Genomic DNA, 19,544 nt, shown 5'->3' with positions numbered 1-19,544 from the left:
CATGTATGCATCTGGGGCCCACAGAGATCAGAATAGGGTATCATTTCCTGAGGAAGTAGAGTTAGAGATGGTTGTCTGCTACCATGTAGGTGCTAGAATGCAAACCCAGATCCTTTTCAAGAGCAAAACAAGTGCTCCTAACCACTGAGCAATCTCTCCAGTCCTGCTTTGTTCTTTTCATAACAGGGTCTTGCTATATAGCCTGAGCTGGAATTCACTATGTAGCTCAGGCTGGCCTCTAAGTCTTGGTGATCCTCCTGTTTCAGGCTTCGCCCCCACAACTCCCTTGCTTCACCTCTTTCTTGCTCTTACATACTCACTGAAGGAGCATCTTAATCTGTTTCCCACTTCACTCTCCCTCACTTCTTTCTGTAGAGGAAAAATTCCCCACAGCCTTTGGAGCCATTGCCTCAAAGTTTATGTGTTTTGGAAGTAGAATTAGTGTTCTAACTCCTGTGGCTGGTTTCTATTTTGGCTCCACTGTCCGACAATGATGATGACTGGTTTAAGACCTTGCCACCTCCACCAGGTGCCTTCAGTCAGGACATTTGTGAAGTTTTTGTACTTTTTTTTCTCCTTTCTACTTGATAACTTTCTCTGTCTCCCACTCTTCTTCAGCTCCTATTTGAGCACGGACATCCTAGATTTCATTCATATCTTGTCATCATTCTAACTTCATGTCTTCTCATCTCATGGGTACTCCCTGGGAGATTTAACTTTGTCATCCTGGCTCCTCAATGGGCTTGTTACTTGTATTAATATATTTCTAAATTTTTATTTTCAAGGACTCCTCTCTACATCAAATATCTCCCCTGAGAAGCTATCTTGTTATTTTCTTAGGAATGCAATGTCTTTTCCTGTGTGACTCTCTTCAACTGTCTGCGTGTCTTTGGCCCCTGAAAGTGTACTTATTGTTTGTCTTTGAGTGTCCACTACAGATGACACTTGGTTATTTGTTCACATATAAAAAAGAATAACAACAGAAAGCGAACTAGAAATTCTGTATACAAGTATAGACTTGGTTAATGGGAGTGTTTCAACTTTTTCAGTAGGATAAGTCAACAGGTGGTTGAGACAGGACTGGATGGTGATTAATCTGGACTGACTGATGACTGAGCTGGACTGGATGGTGAATAAGCTGGACTGGCTGGCTGATGGTTGAGCTGGACTGGGTGGTGATTGAACTGGACTGGGTGGTAATGTAGCTAGGCTGGGTGGTAATTGAGCTGCACTGGGTGGTGATTCTAGATAGGAATTCTCTGCACTTGCTAAAGAGGTAGAAACTGACTACCATCCAGAAAGGAATGGGAACATCATTTTTCAGTGTGTGGAGTTTTACAACCTAGTGTTCCTCCTTTTTGTCCTCTGTGCCCTCAGTGCACCAGTTTGGCTCCCCTCCCGCCTGTGATCATTTCCACTTGGAGAGATGGAGGACGAGTATGAAGATCTAGCTATTCCTTAGGTGCACTTTAACCCACACTTTAGACGTTGCTTTGTGTGCCCAGCCAGACCCCGAGGTGGGAGACTCATCATGCAGCTTTCAGTGGAGACCTGGAACATACCCTGTTGCTACCTGAAGCATGATGGTTATATTTCCATTACCTTCTGATTTGGTGGCCATTCTCACATCCTCATCCCAATCTCGAGATTTGATTGAACTTAAATTGACCACACTTTCAATATCTTATTTACAGTTTTTTATTTTTATCTATTTTTTGTATATGTTATGGTGGTGGAGTATGTGTGCTTTTGCGTGAGGTCAGGAAACAACTCTCAGGAGTAGGTTATCTCTGCCTCCTCTGTAGGACCTGACATGCAATCTAGGTTGTCAGGCTTGTACACAAGCACCTGTAAACATGGAGGCATCTGGTATCTCACAAGCCTTTTTGTTTGTTTGTTTTTTAAAACCAAGTCTCCTGTAACTCAGTCTGGCCTTGAATTTTCTCTGTAATTAATGATAATCATGAACTTCTGATCCTCTTGTCTCCATCTCCTGAGTGCTAGGACTATAGGCCTGGGCCACCATGCTTGGTTTTATTTTGTGCTCAGGATTAAACCCAGGATTGGTTCTTGCCAGGCACCAATGTACCAATTAAGTTACATCTTCATATCTAGATGTCTTTATCCGTGAGGAAATGGCCATTCCCCTTTTCTATTTTGATACCTTTTTTCTGCCATTTTATTTTCATTTGGGGAATAAATGGACCTTGAGTGGACAACCAATTTTTAAGAGGATAATACATGAAATGAAGGATATTTTAGCTTCTGTGTTTTTGCAGGGAACTGAAAATATGTGGATGGAATTAAAAATTTTTTTTTTTTACATTCTATTCTATTCATATTAATGTTGAGAAATATTTGACAATTATTATGTTTTTCTACCTTCTGCCAAAGGTGATAATTCTTTGAAGCTGATCTGTCCTCTCTGGGTCATGAGAAGAGAGAAATAGGTTTGTGTCCACACTTCACTGGAAAACTATGACAGGACATCCAGGCAGTTGTTCTGAGAGGAAGTGATTCTGACTTCTGTGTTATATTATGCAGCACAGAAATTAGAATTTGGGGAAGTATACCTCCTTATTCATGCACAATTCATCTGCCCATGGTTTTCTCTGGCTGTCTCTCTTCTAAAAAATACACTTAGAAATAAATAAACAAACAAACAAACAAACAAACAAATAAAAGAAATCCAGCATACCTACAATAGAGAGAAACTTAGCTGGAGACATTCTCCTCTGCTGTTGGACTCTGTCATTCTCTTTCTAGGACAAGCTGATCCTTGGTGATTTGATCGAGTTACATGACCACAGTTGATTAGCACGTTTGTCCCCACAACACTGCATTGTCAGGTGATGTGAACTTTTTCTTCTGCTGGAGTTAATGAGCGCACAGGAGACTCACTGACTGAATTCTCAGGAAGAAGGGTTGGACCACAGCCCAGAGAGTGCAGAGCAGGTGTCTTGATTTGTTCCGTTGTTTCGTGTCTTTCTAAAGCTTTTGTTTTCTCAGTTTTACTTTAGTGAGTCTTTTTCTTTCTTGCTTTTCTTCTTTGTCTCAGGCTAATGATTTCTGGGAAGTGGTCATTTAGATATCATAGAAAGCTGATTTTTAGAGACTGGAAAGCCAGGCCACCTACATGTGGAGACTTGAGAAGTTACTGCAAACAAGGGGCACATTTTGGTGATTATCAAGTTCCTTGGATGATATTTATTACTTATTTTTATTCATTCAGGTTTTTTAAATTTTGAGGGGTTTTGTTTTTTGTTTGTTTGTTTTGTTTTGTTGTTATTTGAGATAGGCTATTGTAAAGTCCACTGTGGTCTCAAAATAGCTCCATAGATGAGGGTGACCTTGATCTTCTGATGCTCCCATCTCCACTACCAAAGTGCTAAGGTGGCAGGCATGGACCACCATTACCTGTTTATGGAGTTTAGCCCTAGAACTACATGTCCAACTTAATGATACAGATTTCTGTTTCTACTTATTTATTTATTATTTGTTCATTATTTATTTATTTATTTGGTGTGTGTGTGTGTGTGTGTGTGTGTGTGTGTGTGTGTGTGTGTATTCAAGTGTAGAGATCAGAAGACAACTTGATGGAATCATTCCTCTCTTTCCATCTTATGTGATTTCCAGGACTGAAGTCAGGTCATCAGGCTTGTGCAGCAAGTGCTTTACCTGCTGAGTTGTCTTGCTGGTCTTGCAATAGGATTTATGATGATGACAATGACTGCTGTGGAAATGTGTCTGCACAGGGTCTGGATGCTATGTTTTCAGGGAACAGGAGTCAGTAATCTACAGACACTCTCATTGAACTCAGTTTCTCACAGCAACTTTTCCTGTGTCCACACAGATATGAATATGAAAAAACAATTTCACCTGCAAGCAACTTGTCCTCAGACATCTTCTTGTGTTCGGGAAACAGAACCCAGACCTTAATGCCAACACCAGACCCAAAAGGTTGACTAATGCTTCTTGTTGCTTTCTGCTCAGAGACTGGGCCACAGAATGTACTTTTATGAAGGGCTTTGAATGTGACACTGGGTTTAGTGGGCATATAAGACAAATGGACAAACTTTATTTCCCTCTTCAGGAAAGGGAGTTGTCTAATAACATAGAATGCTCTGCCTCCAGAGTTTGCATATACTTATTAAGACTCCTTTGTTTCCTAAAGTGGGTATTTTAAAAACAAGCAAAAGATATCCACTCCAGCACCATTGCAGAATTAGTCCCACAAGGGAAGATGACTTAGAAGGATGGATTTAGAAACATGATGACATCTCTGTGATGAGTTTCTAGTTTGGTTTTCTGTTGCTGTAATAAAATAATGACTACAACCAATTCAGTAAGGAAAGAGTTATTTAGCTTTTAAATTGTAGTCCACCATGAGGAAAGCCAATGTAGGAACCTGGATGTACAAACCAAAGCAGAGACCATTGAGGAATTTTGCAAAGCTCCTCTGGCTTGCTCAGCTACCTTTTATGCAGTCTAGTCTCAGCTAATCAGAGATAGTACCACACAAAGTGGTCTGTTCAACCTTACATCAATTGGCTAAGAAGAGAACCATATCATAGAAATGCCCATAGGACAATCTGATGAGGGCAGTTCCTCCACTGAGATCCCTTCTACTCAGGTATGTCTAAATTTGTGTCATGTTGACAAAAACTAGCCACCACAATTATACAAATAAGAATTACAGACAGAGAGAAAGTTTCCCTGATCTATGCTGTGCATCTGATGCACCATGGGAACGCACATGATTATGTCACAGTTCAGAATTAATTGATTACCCAGGAACTTCTCTATTGGTATCCTTTCCCCTCTTTGACATTACTTTACATTTCAACCAAACAGTGGTGCTTTCCTGACTTTCTATATGCCCAGGCACTGTGGTCCTGGCTCCTGCCCTTCATATGCTCTATTATTAAATTTTACATCCCTGTGAACAAAACCAAAGAACAACTCAAGGGAGGAAAAATTTGTTTTCACTCACTGTTTTAGAGGGTTCAGCCCATGGTCATTTGGCTCCATGTTTATGGACAGAGCATCATGGTGACATGAGTGTTGGGTGGTGCTGTTCTTCACTTCTTTTGGGGCAGGAAGAATAGAAAACAAGATATAGGAAGTGGTAAGATATAGCCCCTCTTAACCTGCCAGCCCCTGTCACACTTGCTCTATTAGGCCCACCTCTTACCTTTCAGTACTTCTCAACACTGTCAGTCTTATAACTCTATCAATAGATCGTATGACTCCATGAACAAATCAAGTCAATGATTAGGTCAGAGAAATGAGGACTTGTATAGCTCTGTACAAAAACTCACAGACACAGCGAGATGTGTAAAATAACTTATTGCATGTATTCATTTCTTTTCTTTTAATACAATGCCATGGCCACGGGAACTTACACACAAAAGGATATATTTATGCTTATGATTCTAGAGCGATGATTCTCAATCTCCCTAATGCTGGACCCTTTAATACAGTTCCTCACATTTGGTGACCACCAATCATAAAATTCCTTTTGTTGCTCCTTCATAGCTATAATTTTGCTACTGTTATGTATCATAATGTATATCTATGTTTTCAGATGGTCTTAGGTGACCCCTGTGAAAGAGTCATATGACCCCCAAAAGAGATGTGACCCACAGGTTGATAATGGCTGTTCTAAAGGAGCGAGAATCAATCATGGCGGGGAGGATGGCAGCAGGAGCAGGAGCAAGGAGCTCACACCTCAACTATAAGTGTAAGGCAGAGAGAACAAAGTGGGAGTGAGGCTTTAAGCCCTTGAAGATCATCTCCAGTGACAGTCTTCCTCCACCTCCCCAAATAGCACCACCAACTGGAGACTAACTATTTAATATTGGAACCTCTGGTGTATATTTCCATTCAGAGCACCACATCATTCTTACAGAGGGCCTGATTGGTTCCTAGCACTGACATCAGGTTGCTCACAACCCCCTGTCATTCCAGTTCTGGCGAATTGGGTGCCCTCTTCTGGCCCTCTTGGACAACTGGACACATAAGGTGCACATATGCACATGAAGGTACATACATTTGCATACATATTTTAAAAGAATTTTTAAAGCCACGTATGCTAACAACCCAACACATCTCCTGAACTCATAGTCTGAAGTTGTCTCAGCAGAATCACCTCAGGCCAGAACATCTCCATCTTATGCAAGATCATTTAGCTTAGGACAAACTTGGGAGTTGCATGCAAACCTTCCAAGATTTCTCCTTTTGCCTTTCAAGTTTTCTCCATTTGGCCTAGTTCGTGTTATTCCACTGATTATCTGATATTCAATCCGCTGGTTGACAGTAAAAGATGGCATCTACAGAAAAAAATATATGCTTACTATTTTGTACTATTCAGTTAAATATTTAGTTTCTACGAACTAATTGAGGCTGTCAGGAATTCAAACTTCCATTAATCTTCTCTGTGTTGTGTCAATACAACATGAACTGTCAGAGACACATGTACATCGTGTGTGCTTCTTTTGCCTTCCTCGAGTTATAGAGGAGTGAAGTGCTGTACATGTTAACTACCTGGGTTCATGGGTTGGAGGAAAACTGAGTCCCTGGAGGTGAGGGGAAGTCCTAGTTTTTACTTTTTGCTCATTTCTGTGGTGTAGATTCTCACAACCAATGTGTTGTCACTGAACACTGAATTGGGAACAGGTGTCTATAGCATCTTCTCTCCCACCCAAGTGGGAATCGGCTCCAGCACAGCACTTCCATTGCTAATTATTCTTTCAAATACACAGTAGGGATGACTCACAGACTCACAGCAAGCATAGTTTCCTAAGTCACTTGATGGTCATCATGAGCTTGTGATCCAGAAACACTTAAAGAAAATTTTGAATTAAGTGTCAGTAACAAGTGATTGTCAAAATGCTCAATCAGCTTTCTCTTGTTTTAATGTAGAGTGTGTAAAAGAAATTAAATCCTTAATGTGGATATATGTAATGATAGGAAATCTTATCCGTGGAATTGGTGAAACACCAATCATGCCCTTGGGTATTTCCTACATAGAAGATTTTGCCAAATCTGAAAACTCCCCTTTATATATTGGTAAGTTTGAAAATCATACTTGGGATAATTACTAGCATAGCAAGTTCTGAGAGGGTAGAAATCAATTATTGATTTGGATACATTGTGGTTTCTGGAACGGTGAGCATAGTGGTATGGAACCATTGGTCATAAGATTGTTCAATGGGGGAATTAAATGGCAACTCCAGACAAGCTGCTTTGGAGGTTTTGGTCTATGTCACTGGGCTGTGTGTTTTGGAGGCCTGTCATGAGGTAGCTCATTGTGGTGGAAGGATGGGTGGAGTGAAACCATTCATCTTGTGACTAGGAAGCAAAGCAGAATGTGGAAGGGGCTATGGTTCTACTCCAGATGACCTGAATACCCCCCACCATACCCTGCATGGGGAGGGTTCATCCAGACTCCAATGGTATCCCCTGGAAACAAGTCTGCAACACATGAACTTCTTGGGGGGGAGGGGCATCATTCCATATTGAAACAATGAGAAATTCTTTCTCAATAGTTATAGAAACAAATGTATATACATGCAACACACATATGTACATGTAACATATATATGTACATATAATATGTATAACAAGCTTAATTTTTTACATGTTGAATATATAAGAATATCTCAGGTAATGGTGTATAGCTCAGTTGTAGAGCACTTACCTAGCCTACTGAATTTGATACCTGGCTCTGCAAAGGAAGGAAAAGAACTCTATGTTTAAAAACAATTCAATCTAAAGGCTTTTGTGTGTGTGTGCAAGCAAATTCTTTGTGTGGTTGTATAACTTCCTATCTTTCTTTACTTCTAGGAATTTTAGAAACAGGAAAGGTTGTTGGCCCTTTGATTGGACTTTTATTAACATCCTTCTGTGCAACCATATATGTAGACACTGGGTCTGTAAATACAGGTAAAATACATTTTATTTATACAGTCCAGTCTCCAGAGTGTAGGAGAATGCTTCAGAGAATGCTATACCACTGCCTCTTTTAATTCTCAGTTGACAATTATCACCACTTACAGATTGCAGACCTAAGAGGAGCAAAAGTAAGGACACAATGTCACCTTCTGATAAAAAACAATCCACCATTATTCCAGTACAGTTCAGCCACACCTTTGGTCTCAAAGATTTACTCACATAGGTTTTTCTCAATGAGGCAGTCACCAGGGGAACTCAAACAGATCTTTCTGTTATGTAATAAGCACCAATTAAAAGGTTTTACATGACAGACAGAAATACTCATTCACTGCTGGAAAACACATTGCTGCCAAGGGGCCCATCCCCCAGCAGGCAGAGACAAAGTGGATGAACCACGGGACAGATGCACAGACACACATGCGAACTGAGGGCCAAAGCTTAATTCCTCATGTTATTTCTCTATCTACTGGCTGTTCTTGCCCTACCCTTTTCTGTATGTTCATTTACGCTGCTGTTTCTCTCTTACTTCCTCCTCTGAGCTCCTTCCTTCTGCATCTTTGCTGGTGTTAGCCGTTTGCTTCTTCCCTGACGGTTCGCTTCTGTTCCTTCCTGATGTTTTTCCTACATCTTTCTTTATCCTATCTCTTATTTTTTCCTTGCCCTTTTATCCCTCCTAATAAAAAGATATCTATGCAAGAAAAGATTACCTCACAACCACATGTTATATATTTTCCAAGAAGAAATTAAAATCTTTACATAAGAAGAAATGGCATTAAGATCACATGTTACACGTTTTCCTTAGAAGCCCACAAATAGTTAAACATTTTCCTTTGTATTAATTTTCCCACCATAACATCTTTATCCTAAAGCAATGATTCTTTTATTATTGATTAACAAAGTTTTAAGCAGGACAAGTATAATTCAGCCAGTCCCTTTGCACTGGCAGGCAGCTGTTTGAGGTTTCAGTGTAGCACATTTACACTCGTGAGAAACTTTAAATGAGTGGTCAGCTGAGCATCTATGTTTCTTTTCTTCTTCTTCTTCTTCTTCTTCTTCTTCTTCTTCTTCTTATTATTATTATTATTATTATTATTATTATGTGTTTTAAATTTTATACATCAGCCATGGGTTCCCCTGTCCCTCCCCCTCCCACCCCCAGCCCTACCCTCCCCCCAGCCCCTCCCCTCCATTCCCATGTCCTCCAGGATCAAGGCACCCCTGGGAATTCAAAGATGACTAGATTGCTACACAACTCCAGGGAGGCTACCTAGAAAACGGGACCCTAGGAAAGACCCAAGGATCACCCAATAACAGAGAAATAGATGAGATCTACATGAACAACCTGGACGACAGTGGGAGTAATGAAGGGCAAGATTTGAGGGAAAGAAAGCTTAGGGGAGCAGGAGATCCCAGCTGGATCAAGAACAGAAAGGGAGAACGAGGAATAATGGACCATGATAAATGAATACCACATGAGAACAGGAATAGGCAGAGTGCTGGAGAGGTCCCCAAAAATCCACAATGATACATCCTCTGTAGACTGCTGGCAATGGTCGACAGAAAGCCTGATCTGACCTAGTCTGGTGATCAGATGGCCAAACACCCTAACTGTCGTGCTGGAACTCTCGTCCAATAACTGATGGAAGTGGATGCAGAGATCCTCAGCCAGGCCCCAGGTGGAGCTCCAGGTGTCAAACTGTCAAGAAAGAGGAAGGTCTGCAAGAACGTGAATTGTTGAATCCAAGATTGCAAAAAGCACAGAGACAAATAGCCAAATGAATGGAAGCACATGAATTATGAACCAAAGGCTGTGGAGCCCCCAGCTGGATCAGGCCCTCTGGATAAGTGAGACAATTGAATAGCATCTATGTTTCTTTACACACAATAGGGTCATTTAATTTCCTTTCACAATTTTGTTTTTTCACATACTGTGGCCTGTGAATAATTCTGTAAGTTACATGACCATGGAACTCAGGCCTAACATTGGGTGTAGGGACATAATTCTTTAATCATCAGCCTGTTTTTTCACAGTTAGAATTCATGGCTCCATAATGCATGAAATATCCTTGTTCTATCCTCTGCAAATCACATATTTGGGAAAGGTGACTTTTTTGCCTATATTTGCCTTTTTAGTATCTCTTATTGGAGCAATTGGCAGACTAACATAAATCATGCCCCTAATCATCTTTACTAACTACTAACCACCTGTATCTTTTAGGCTCAGAAAGTCCAATTAAATCATTGATTCAACTAAGCATCATTGCTCTTAGGAAAATCATCTTCATTATGATCTACAAGTAAATTACTCAGTGAGGCATGAGATTTCCCCAAGAAACAATCACACTATACTAGATACAGTAGGATCCCTTCACATAGTAATCACCCCACGCCACATACAGCAGGAACATGGCAGCAGCAAGCAGAAGGAAGCACAGCAGAATCAAGGAGCACTCTGGAGAAAGTCCTCCAGTGGCTCTGCCTCTCCAGGATGCACACAAGTAGCTTTGTCATCCTCTGGGCTATATTCTATAAGATCTATTCCTGTCTACAGCTCCTCTGACATGGCAACTGGCAATATATCAACACATACTGTTAGGTCACATTAGTTAATTTTCTTAATAAATATACAAACAAAAAATAACTGGGTACCATGTGATGTTTTATTTTCTTAATTTATGTGTATGTGTATGTCTCTGTGTGTGTATGCACTGTGTGTAAGTGCCTGCTGAGGTCAGAAGAGGATTTCAGATGTCCTAAAAATCAGGGTTGCAGGCAGTAGTGAGTTTCCATGTGGGTGCTGGGAAGAGAACTCAGGACCTCTGTAAGAGCAGCCATAACTCTTAGCCACTGAACTGTCTCTCCAGTCCCCTTCCTCACCCACTGTGATGCTTTGAGATATGAATACATTGGGTCAAGCCCAGTTTCTTAAATATGTCTCAAATCCTTTTTCTGTCTTTTTAAAATGAAGTTTTAACTATTATTCTATGTAGCAATCCAGAACCTAGTTAATTTTAATTTCACCCAATTGATCAACCTCAGACACTTTCTCTAAAGGTCTGAATTCTACCAGCAGGGTGGCAGATATCTGCAGTCTCAATATTTAGGAAGCAGAGGCAGGGACCACAGTACCCAGTCCAAACAAGAACAAACAGAGGAATAGTTTAGATATAATATATAAATTTCGTGTTTAGATGGCTTAGGGTCCTTAATAATTTTCTGCAGTTTACACAGGAAAGAACGGTGCAAGCTCATAAAATGTCTATGTCTCTCCACAGATGACCTGACCATAACTCCCACTGACACACGCTGGGTCGGTGCTTGGTGGGTCGGCTTTTTGATCTGTGCAGGAGTGAATATCCTGACCAGCATCCCCTTTTTCTTTCTTCCCAATAAACTCCCAAAGAATGGACTAGAGGATAATGTGGATGTGGCTAAAAGTGACGGAGAAGAGAAACACCAAGGAAAAACCAAGGAGGAAAAACTCGGAATCACTAAAGGCAAAAGGAAAACTTTAAACCCTGGATTTGGTTTCGCTGGGTCTGCAGTTAGTGGAGCGTTTGTCATGCTGTGCTTAACTAATGGTCCTACTCAGATGTGTTAAACTTCTTCCAAAGTTACCACTTGGGAGCAACTGATGTAATTTGAAACCAGCTTATCTTTGATTAGATTTTATGAAAAGTTCGAGTCAATCTGGACACTCAATAAGCAAATATAAATTCCTCATCTGTTTTGAAAGGCCTATTTTATACAAAATATTAGTCCAAGTTAAAAAAAAAAACATGAATAACCAGAAATTCAAGCTAAAGATAATGGGAAAGAAATATCTGTACTAAGGTAACAGTGTAGTTTGATAATAAAAATGTCAGTTTAGCTGTGAGCATCCTTGAAGTTAAGGCTGGAAGAGAAAACCAGATAGGTGGCATAATCCTCTGTATTTGAGGGTGTGTGATAGTTTACAGAACTGTTCCCTAGGGAACAGACTGTTGTTAAACAAGCAAGAATGTTATTAACCTAAGATGCAGAGTAGCAACACTTCTGTGAGAGACTAAGATGGGAAGCTGAGTGTTCAAGACTGTCCATTCTTAGACCTTGGCACTAATTTTACTGTTGTGTGTGTGGTGACACCTGTAGTATTCTCAGGAGATGTGAGTTAGTGCAAAGGGGATGTGGCTGAGTTCTGTATTTCTTTCTTTCTTTCTTTCTTTCTTTCTTTCTTTCTTTCTTTCTTTCTTTCTTTCTTTTCTTCTTTTCTCTTCTTCTTCTTCTTCTTCTTCTTCTTCTTCTTCTTCTTCTTCTTCTTCTTCTTCTTCTTCTTCTTCTTCTTCTTCTTCTTCTTTTGAGACAGGGTTTCTCTATGTAGTTTTGGTGCCTGTCCTGGATCTTGTTCTGTAGACCAGGCTGGCCTCGAACTCACACGGATCCACATGCCTCTGCCTCTCGAGTGCTGGGATTAAAGGTGTGCACCACCAATGCCTGAGAGCTCTGGAATTCTTAAAGTGTATGCTTGGAGGACAGGAAGAGGCTATTTCTTTACATGTAAAATGAGTGTAACAGCACAACATTCGAGTCTCTGTGCTGTTCTGGTACAGACTACTGTGGGGAGTACTTTATTGATGATATCTCTATTTATTCCTCCACTCATAACCTCCAACATCATTGTGCACTGCATAATCACACATCTCCCTTAAATGTTGTTGACCATTAGCTGGGGAGCCAATCATACTGGGAGCCAGTTCAGAGGTTTGAACATTCTTAGACTCATGATCATGTTAACAATTTTTTTGAAAGGGCTAATACTGGTTGTTATGTGTGACTGTGTGGTCTGCCAGGTCCACCTGATTTTCAAAACTAGGAAAGAGCTCAGCATAGTATAAGACATAAAGAAAATCAATGTGAATTGTGGAGATTTGTTTAGGAGAACAGAGATGTCAGCAAATATGGGTGAGTTCAAAAGCTCCTGGGGATTTGACTGCAAACCTCTCGTTCCTAAAGGTGGATTTGGCCAATAGAATTTTTGTTTTTATTAACTTGCTCTAACTACCCTTCTAAATTATTTCTCTTGATACTTTACTCTCAAAAATTTTTTAGACAATTTACTAGAAACTTAACTACAGTTTTTAAACAGGGAGACTTTCTGGTTAAGTCAGTCAGAAGATGGTTGTTATACACCAAATGAGTCATCATTCCGTACAGTGAGATCTTTGTGTTGAGATGTTTAAAAATACCACTAAGTACTTCTAATGAATGTTCTGTTGTGAAGTGCTGTGGGGATACTGTGGTTGGCTGAGCCGCAGCATGATTCCTGGAGCCTTCCTAAGTTTTTAGCTTATCTGTTCTTGTAAAAGGAAAGATAACATCAATGTCTGAACTTAAATTTCATCAAAGAGAGTCTTTTGCAGAATCCAGAGAACAGACTAGTCAGGATATTAATAGAAGGAAAGGAGAAAAAGAAATGAAATTGTGTGGTCATAGGTGTGGTTCCAACTCCTTACAGTTTTGCTTGATGGCAATTGGGTTCTGATTCTTATATAGCCAGTTGTGTCACTACCTTTCAGAATCTACTTAAACAATGATATAGGACATTAGCCCCAAGGGGTAAGGATTTATCAAATGCATTTGTATTACACTCAGAATTTGTGAGAAGATTTCAAAACACTGGACACAAAATGCCAGGTTATCTTGATTGTCTTAACACTCTCTTGTTTCAGATTTCTTGCCTTTCATGAAGAGCCTCTTCTGCAATCCAATTTACATTCTTTTCAGCCTTATAAGTGTGCTCCAGGTCAATGCTTTTATCATTTCATTTACCTTCATGCCTAAATACCTGGAGCAGCAGTATGGAAAATCAACTGCAGAGATAGTCTTTCTCATAGGTATGGAGTCTCATCATTTCTTCAGTAGCGCTTCGCCTCCACAAGGCCATGGCAAACTGTATCCCCAAGGATTTGCTAAACAGTATGATAATCTGACTAGGAAATTAGAAGGAAATTGAAATCTGTTAGCATATTTGTAAATTTCTTCTTTCTAGTCTCCAGGGAAATCAAGACTGGATAGGGAAAGGAAGAGGCCAGAAATACCCTCTCTGTTCTCTCTCCAACCAGAATGAAAAATCATCATTGTTATGGAAATATTTGGTGATGTTCATAACAATTACTTTTCAGATAGGCAATATGTTAATTTAATGAAGAATGCAGAATTATCTCACTGGGATTCTGTATCTTAGTTCCAGATTTTACTTCTGGGCTTCATTACTCCTAATTCAGTTGCTTGATCCCGTGGTGGTCTGAGGAGTCTGTGCAGCCACACTCTGCTTTTCTTGTTAGAACACAAAACCCAGGGATCCTACCCCAACTTTGGATTTTTCCTCAGTTCATTTACTCTTGAAAACTGACAATCATAGGCTGCCAGCATCCACATCATCTAGAGTTCTCTGAAAGTCCAAATCCTAGTCCCTACCCTCAGTTTTATAAAATTAAATGCAACAACATGTTGCTGTAAAAGATGGAAAAATTCTTCCAAGTCTGGGGCTGGTGTTGTATGAATGCAACCTAGCCAGGATTTTCTCTTCCCTTTTCTTTTTTGACTTTGATTTTTTTTGGCTGGGGAAGTACAGTCAAGAAGGAAGAATTTGGGGCAACATAAAGAATGCACAGAACGTTCTTCATTTGATAAACATGGATTCAGCAGTGGCCTTCAAAATTACCTGGGACTAGGTCAAATTCACAATAAACAGAGTGGAAAGAAGTAAATGAAATATCGTGTGTGTGTGTGTGTGTGTGTGTGTGTGTGTGTGTGAGAGAGAGAGAGAGAGAGAGAGAGAGAGAGAGAGATGGTTATAAGGTGTTTATAGCTTGCTTCAAATAATTAATTAATGCCAATTGTCCTTTTACAGTGACATTACAGAGCAATTAAAATATGTGAGTGAGTAGGGGGGTTAGGATCACTGCATATTAGAGCTAAATAATTTCTTAAGTAAGATGTATTTAAAAAGTTGTTAACATAATTATTTTTCTGCTATATTTATAAATACTATTTAATTTGCATTTATAGGTCTTTATAGCTTACCTCCAATATGCATTGGATATTTAATTGGTGGCTTGATTATGAAAAAGTTCAAGATTACTGTCAAGAAAGCTGCATACATAGCATTCTGCCTAGCCTTGGCTGAGTACCTTCTATCATTCTTAAACTTTATGTGGACCTGTGACAATTTCCCAGTTGCTGGCTTAACTGCATCTTATGAACATGAACGGTATGGTATTTCCTAAGGAGGATCATAATATTTTTACAATTGCTATTCTATTTTCTTCAAGTGTTGTGTATGGCCAGATTATTTATTACAACAAATGGCAGTCATCTATGGTTATCTTGTATTTTTCTTCCACTCACCTATCCTATACCAGCCCACACAAGCTGTGGAGTCCTGAGGACCACCAGTAAATTTATGACTCTGTACATAGCAGTGGTCTACTTTAAAGTATAATAAAGAAAATAGCCTAGAACTTAACTATACAGGCCAACAAACTTTCATAGGTTTCTAAATTGGGCACAAATTAAGCACAGTTGAATTTAGTATACAGTAAGTCAATAAATGTGTGTGTGTGTGTACGTGTGCGTGTGCGTGTGCGTGTGCGTGTGTGTGTGTGTGTGTATCTGGGGAAATAACTCAATGGTAAGGTGTTTGCCAATCAGGTACAAGGACCTGAGTTCAGATCCCCAGAACCCATTTAAAGCTTGTCCTTGGCACAGTATATCTCAGAACAGCATGTCTGGTTAAGCAAACCACTCCATTTCCTAGGCTAAATGAAGCATCTGTCTTAGAAATGGAAATGCAGATTTTGTTCCCAGTTATCTTTCATTATTTCCCATCACAGAGATCAATGAGAGATTACCATCTTCATCACAGTGTTTTTCTACGTGGTTTGTTTCTGAAGTAATTGAAGAAGCAGTTTGTGACACCAGAGCAGATAACTTGTGTGGCATAAACATAGTACAGAGACCACACATGGATATCTGGATGGTTTCTGAAATGTTTCTCTCTGTGTGTCTCTCTGTCTCTGTATCTTTGTCTCTGTCTCTCTGTGTCTCTATTTCTCTCTCTCTCTTTGTGTGTGTGTGTGTGTGTGTGTGTGTGTGTGCGCGTGCGTGCGTGCGTGTGTGTGTGTGTGTGTGTGTGTGTGTGTGTGTGTGTGTATGTGCAATTTGAGATAAAGAGAAGAAAATAAAGTGGTGCTTGGGTAGCTTTTAAGTGTCTCTAACATTATTTACAATCATTTCAGAATTCAGCAGCCTTTGTATGTGGAGAATAAAGTCCTTGCTGACTGCAACACAAGGTGTAACTGCTTAACTAAAACATGGGATCCAGTGTGTGGAGACAATGGCCTAGCATACATGTCAGCCTGCCTTGCAGGCTGTGAGAAGTCTGTTGGAACAGGAATCAACATGGTAAACACCCTTTCAGTGATCTGAGCTGATTTTTTCTGTGCTGCACTAATATGTGCTATGATCTAAGCCTATATCTGCTAAAAAGCAAAAATTAGTTCATGCTTAAAAAAATCAATATATTTTTGTGGAACACTCATGTTATTTTGTATATGCATATTTGACCTTGCAGTTCCTAGATATTGTGTAAAACCTTGAAAAAGTCTGAGAATTATTTTGTAATTTCAAAGCAGTTGAGATTATTATTCAAATTAATGGAGTTAAAATTCTCAAGATGAGTTGGAGAGCTATCTTAGCTATTAAGGGCACTTGCCAGTCTTTCAGTAGACCTGTTTGGTTCTGAGCACCAACATGGAGCAGCCCCCAACTCAAGCTCCACGCCATCTAACACTCTCTTCTGCCTTCTTCAGGTACTCACATGCTCCTGCTTGTATACATACAGACAGAGAAGCATATACATAAATAAAAGTTAAAATTAAAACTTTAAAATACTTGAGACAGAATCTGCCCTTTCTGTGATAGGATGTCATAAAGCCCAGGCTGACCTCAAACTAGCTGTATAGTTGAGAACAGCAGAAACCTTATCTTTTGGTATCATGATGTCTTATATGTATTTATTTATTCACTTATTATGGGTGAATGTGCATGTGTGCATGCAGGTGCTTGTGCACATGGGGAGCAGAAGACACCTCAGCTGGTGACTCTCAGGTCCCACACACTTTGTGCTTTTGGAGACAGGATCTCATGACCTAGAATTTGCTGATTCTGTTAGGCTGCCTGGCAAGTGGGCCCCATGGAGTCACTGCTCCCATCTTCAGAGCACCAGTGTTGTGAGCACATCCTCCACATGTGCATCTTTCTCATGTGTGCTGGGGTCTGAACTCAGGTTCTCATGCTTGTGCAGGACTTTATAGACTCTGCCATCCCCTCCTGATAGTTTCACAGGAAATAGTTAAGCATTTTCCTTCCCTTAAACATGTTATAATACTTACAGAGTTGGTTCATAATGAAAATGAAATATAAATTTTGATCCTTATTCAGACCCAGAAACATAGCAATTTTAACAAAAAGGATAGACTTTATTGCTAAAATAAACTCGTTTCCTTGGGGACATGACTATTAGTAAGCACTGAACTATTCCATCAGCATTCTGAAACACATTTTGTTTTACTACTTATTATGAGGGTAAAAACAAAACATAGCTCTAGCACAAATCTTGAAAGTTCTTATTAATAAAATCAAACCTGAGGCCAGTTATTGGGGGGAATGCTAGAAGATCAGAGAGACAAAACAAGCCACAGCTACCTCACCTAACCAGTTCCTCAGCTGGTCTTATTTCCTCAGACTGGAAGCTTCTGAGTCCTCATCCACATGAACCACAGCTGAACTGTGCTTCTCCAAAGTCTAAAAGCTTAACCAGCCAAATGCTTCTAATTTCTGGTCTTCACACCTTAAATATCTTTCTCTTTCTGCCATCACTCCCTGGGATTAAAGGCGTGTCTCCATGCTGGCTGTATCCTTGAACACATAGAGATCCACCTAGCTCTGCCTCTCAAGTGCTGGGATTAAAGGCATTCACCACCACTGCCCAGCTTCTGCTATGGCTTGCTCTGACCCATTTTCTAGCCACCATTTTTGGCTCTGTATCTAGTGTCTGTCTGTTCTCTGACCCCAGATAAATTTATTAGGGTGCACAATATTTGGGGGAATACAATACCACCACACATAGCAAGATTTATTTAATTTTTATAAAAATTATGTGCAGGCTAGAAATTTGGCTCAGTGGGTAAAGACATTTGTCACTAAATGTTACTACTAGAACCACATCCTAGGGACCCACATGAAAGAAGAAGAGAACTAACTCTCATAACTTATCTCCTGACTTCTACATGTATGCCATGGCATACTTATATCCACCCATAGACACACACATATATAGGCACACACACACATAAATGTACACATACAGGCACACACACACATATACAAGAAAAAACAAACCAGCAAATAAACACAAAAGAAATTAAGTGTGCATTCAGTAGAATTGAATTTTCGCAAATTCAGTTCAAGTATTTAGGAATAAAACCACTAATTAAAAAAAAATCTCCCCCTTTATAGTTTATGATAGAATTCTGAGATGGAAATAAAGGGAGAAAAGAAACTCCATTTTACTCTCTTAGTATTTAGGATTTATTTAATATATTTGTACTCCAACTTGGTCTTCATTCATGCTAGATGAGTGCTCTTCCTTGGAGTCTTATCATTGGCCCCAACACTCTCTATTTTGATCTAACTGGCTGTGTAGAAAATACTGAAGGTTTATGTCCAATATTATTCTTCTGTAAACAGACATTTTCTTTGACAGGTGTTTCAAAATTGCAGCTGTATTCAGTCTTCAGGAAATGCATCTGCAGCTCTTGGGTTATGTAAAAAAGGCCCTGACTGTACTATCAAGCTGCAGTACTATTTCATTGTGGTAGTATTTTGCTGTTTCATCTACTCACTAGCAGCCATACCTGGGTACATGGTTCTTCTGAGGTAATAAGTAATTCATTCATTTACCTTTCTCTCTTTCCTTCTTAGTAATGTGTGCATATGTGAGTGTACGTGTGTGTGTGTGTGTGTGTGTGTGTGTGTGTGTGTGTGTGTGTGGTGTGGGTTCCTGGATGCTACTAAGAGCACAGGAGGGAGGTCAGAAGACAATGTTGGGCAATCAGTTTTCTCTGTTCCCCTTGTTTTTGAGGCAGGGTCTCTCTTATTTCTGCTGCCACGCTGGCTGTATACTTCAGCCCAACTATCCTTCAAGTTTTCCAAACAATTCTGTTTTTTTCCAATTTCACTATGGGATTGCTGGGATTACATATGCATGCCACTGAATTGGGCTTTTTAAATTTTATTTACTCTTACATATGTTCTGGATTCTGGGAATTGAACTTGGGTCATATAGACTTTGTGTTAAGTACCTTTACAGAAAGAGCATCCCAACAATGCCATTTAGATATTTTGGTCTCTTATTCAAATCCCTTTTCCCAAGAAAAGTCCTTGAAGTCATGGTTCCCAGAACTTCAATGATCTGAGATACCTTTATCAAGACTCTTATAGTGAGCATTGCTAAATTTAACAGTAACTTAAAGTTTTCTGGAATT

General features: G+C 39.8%; 1 protein-coding gene across 3 annotated transcripts in view; it reads left to right on the top strand.

The window, feature by feature from the left end:
• The window catches only part of LOC118579984 (solute carrier organic anion transporter family member 1A5-like), a 49,300-nt gene that overhangs the window by 10,364 nt on the left and 19,392 nt on the right, over positions 1-19,544 (top strand). For 2 of the 3 annotated variants that reach the window (XM_036181824.1, XM_036181825.1), the window contains 8 exons: positions 3,854-3,960; positions 6,925-7,071; positions 7,849-7,947; positions 11,232-11,453; positions 13,665-13,829; positions 15,007-15,208; positions 16,236-16,401; positions 18,764-18,936. In XM_036181824.1, coding sequence (XP_036037717.1) covers positions 3,854-3,960; positions 6,925-7,071; positions 7,849-7,947; positions 11,232-11,453; positions 13,665-13,829; positions 15,007-15,208; positions 16,236-16,401; positions 18,764-18,936 — 1,281 coding nt within the window. The remainder of the gene's footprint in view (positions 1-3,853; positions 3,961-6,924; positions 7,072-7,848; positions 7,948-11,231; positions 11,454-13,664; positions 13,830-15,006; positions 15,209-16,235; positions 16,402-18,763; positions 18,937-19,544) is intronic. The other variant, XM_036181826.1, reaches the window with a different exon arrangement.

The sequence above is a fragment of the Onychomys torridus genome, chromosome 3 (assembly GCF_903995425.1).
Source record: "Onychomys torridus chromosome 3, mOncTor1.1, whole genome shotgun sequence".
Lineage (NCBI taxonomy): Eukaryota > Metazoa > Chordata > Mammalia > Rodentia > Cricetidae > Onychomys > Onychomys torridus.
This window is presented reverse-complemented; position numbering and strand designations above follow the sequence as displayed.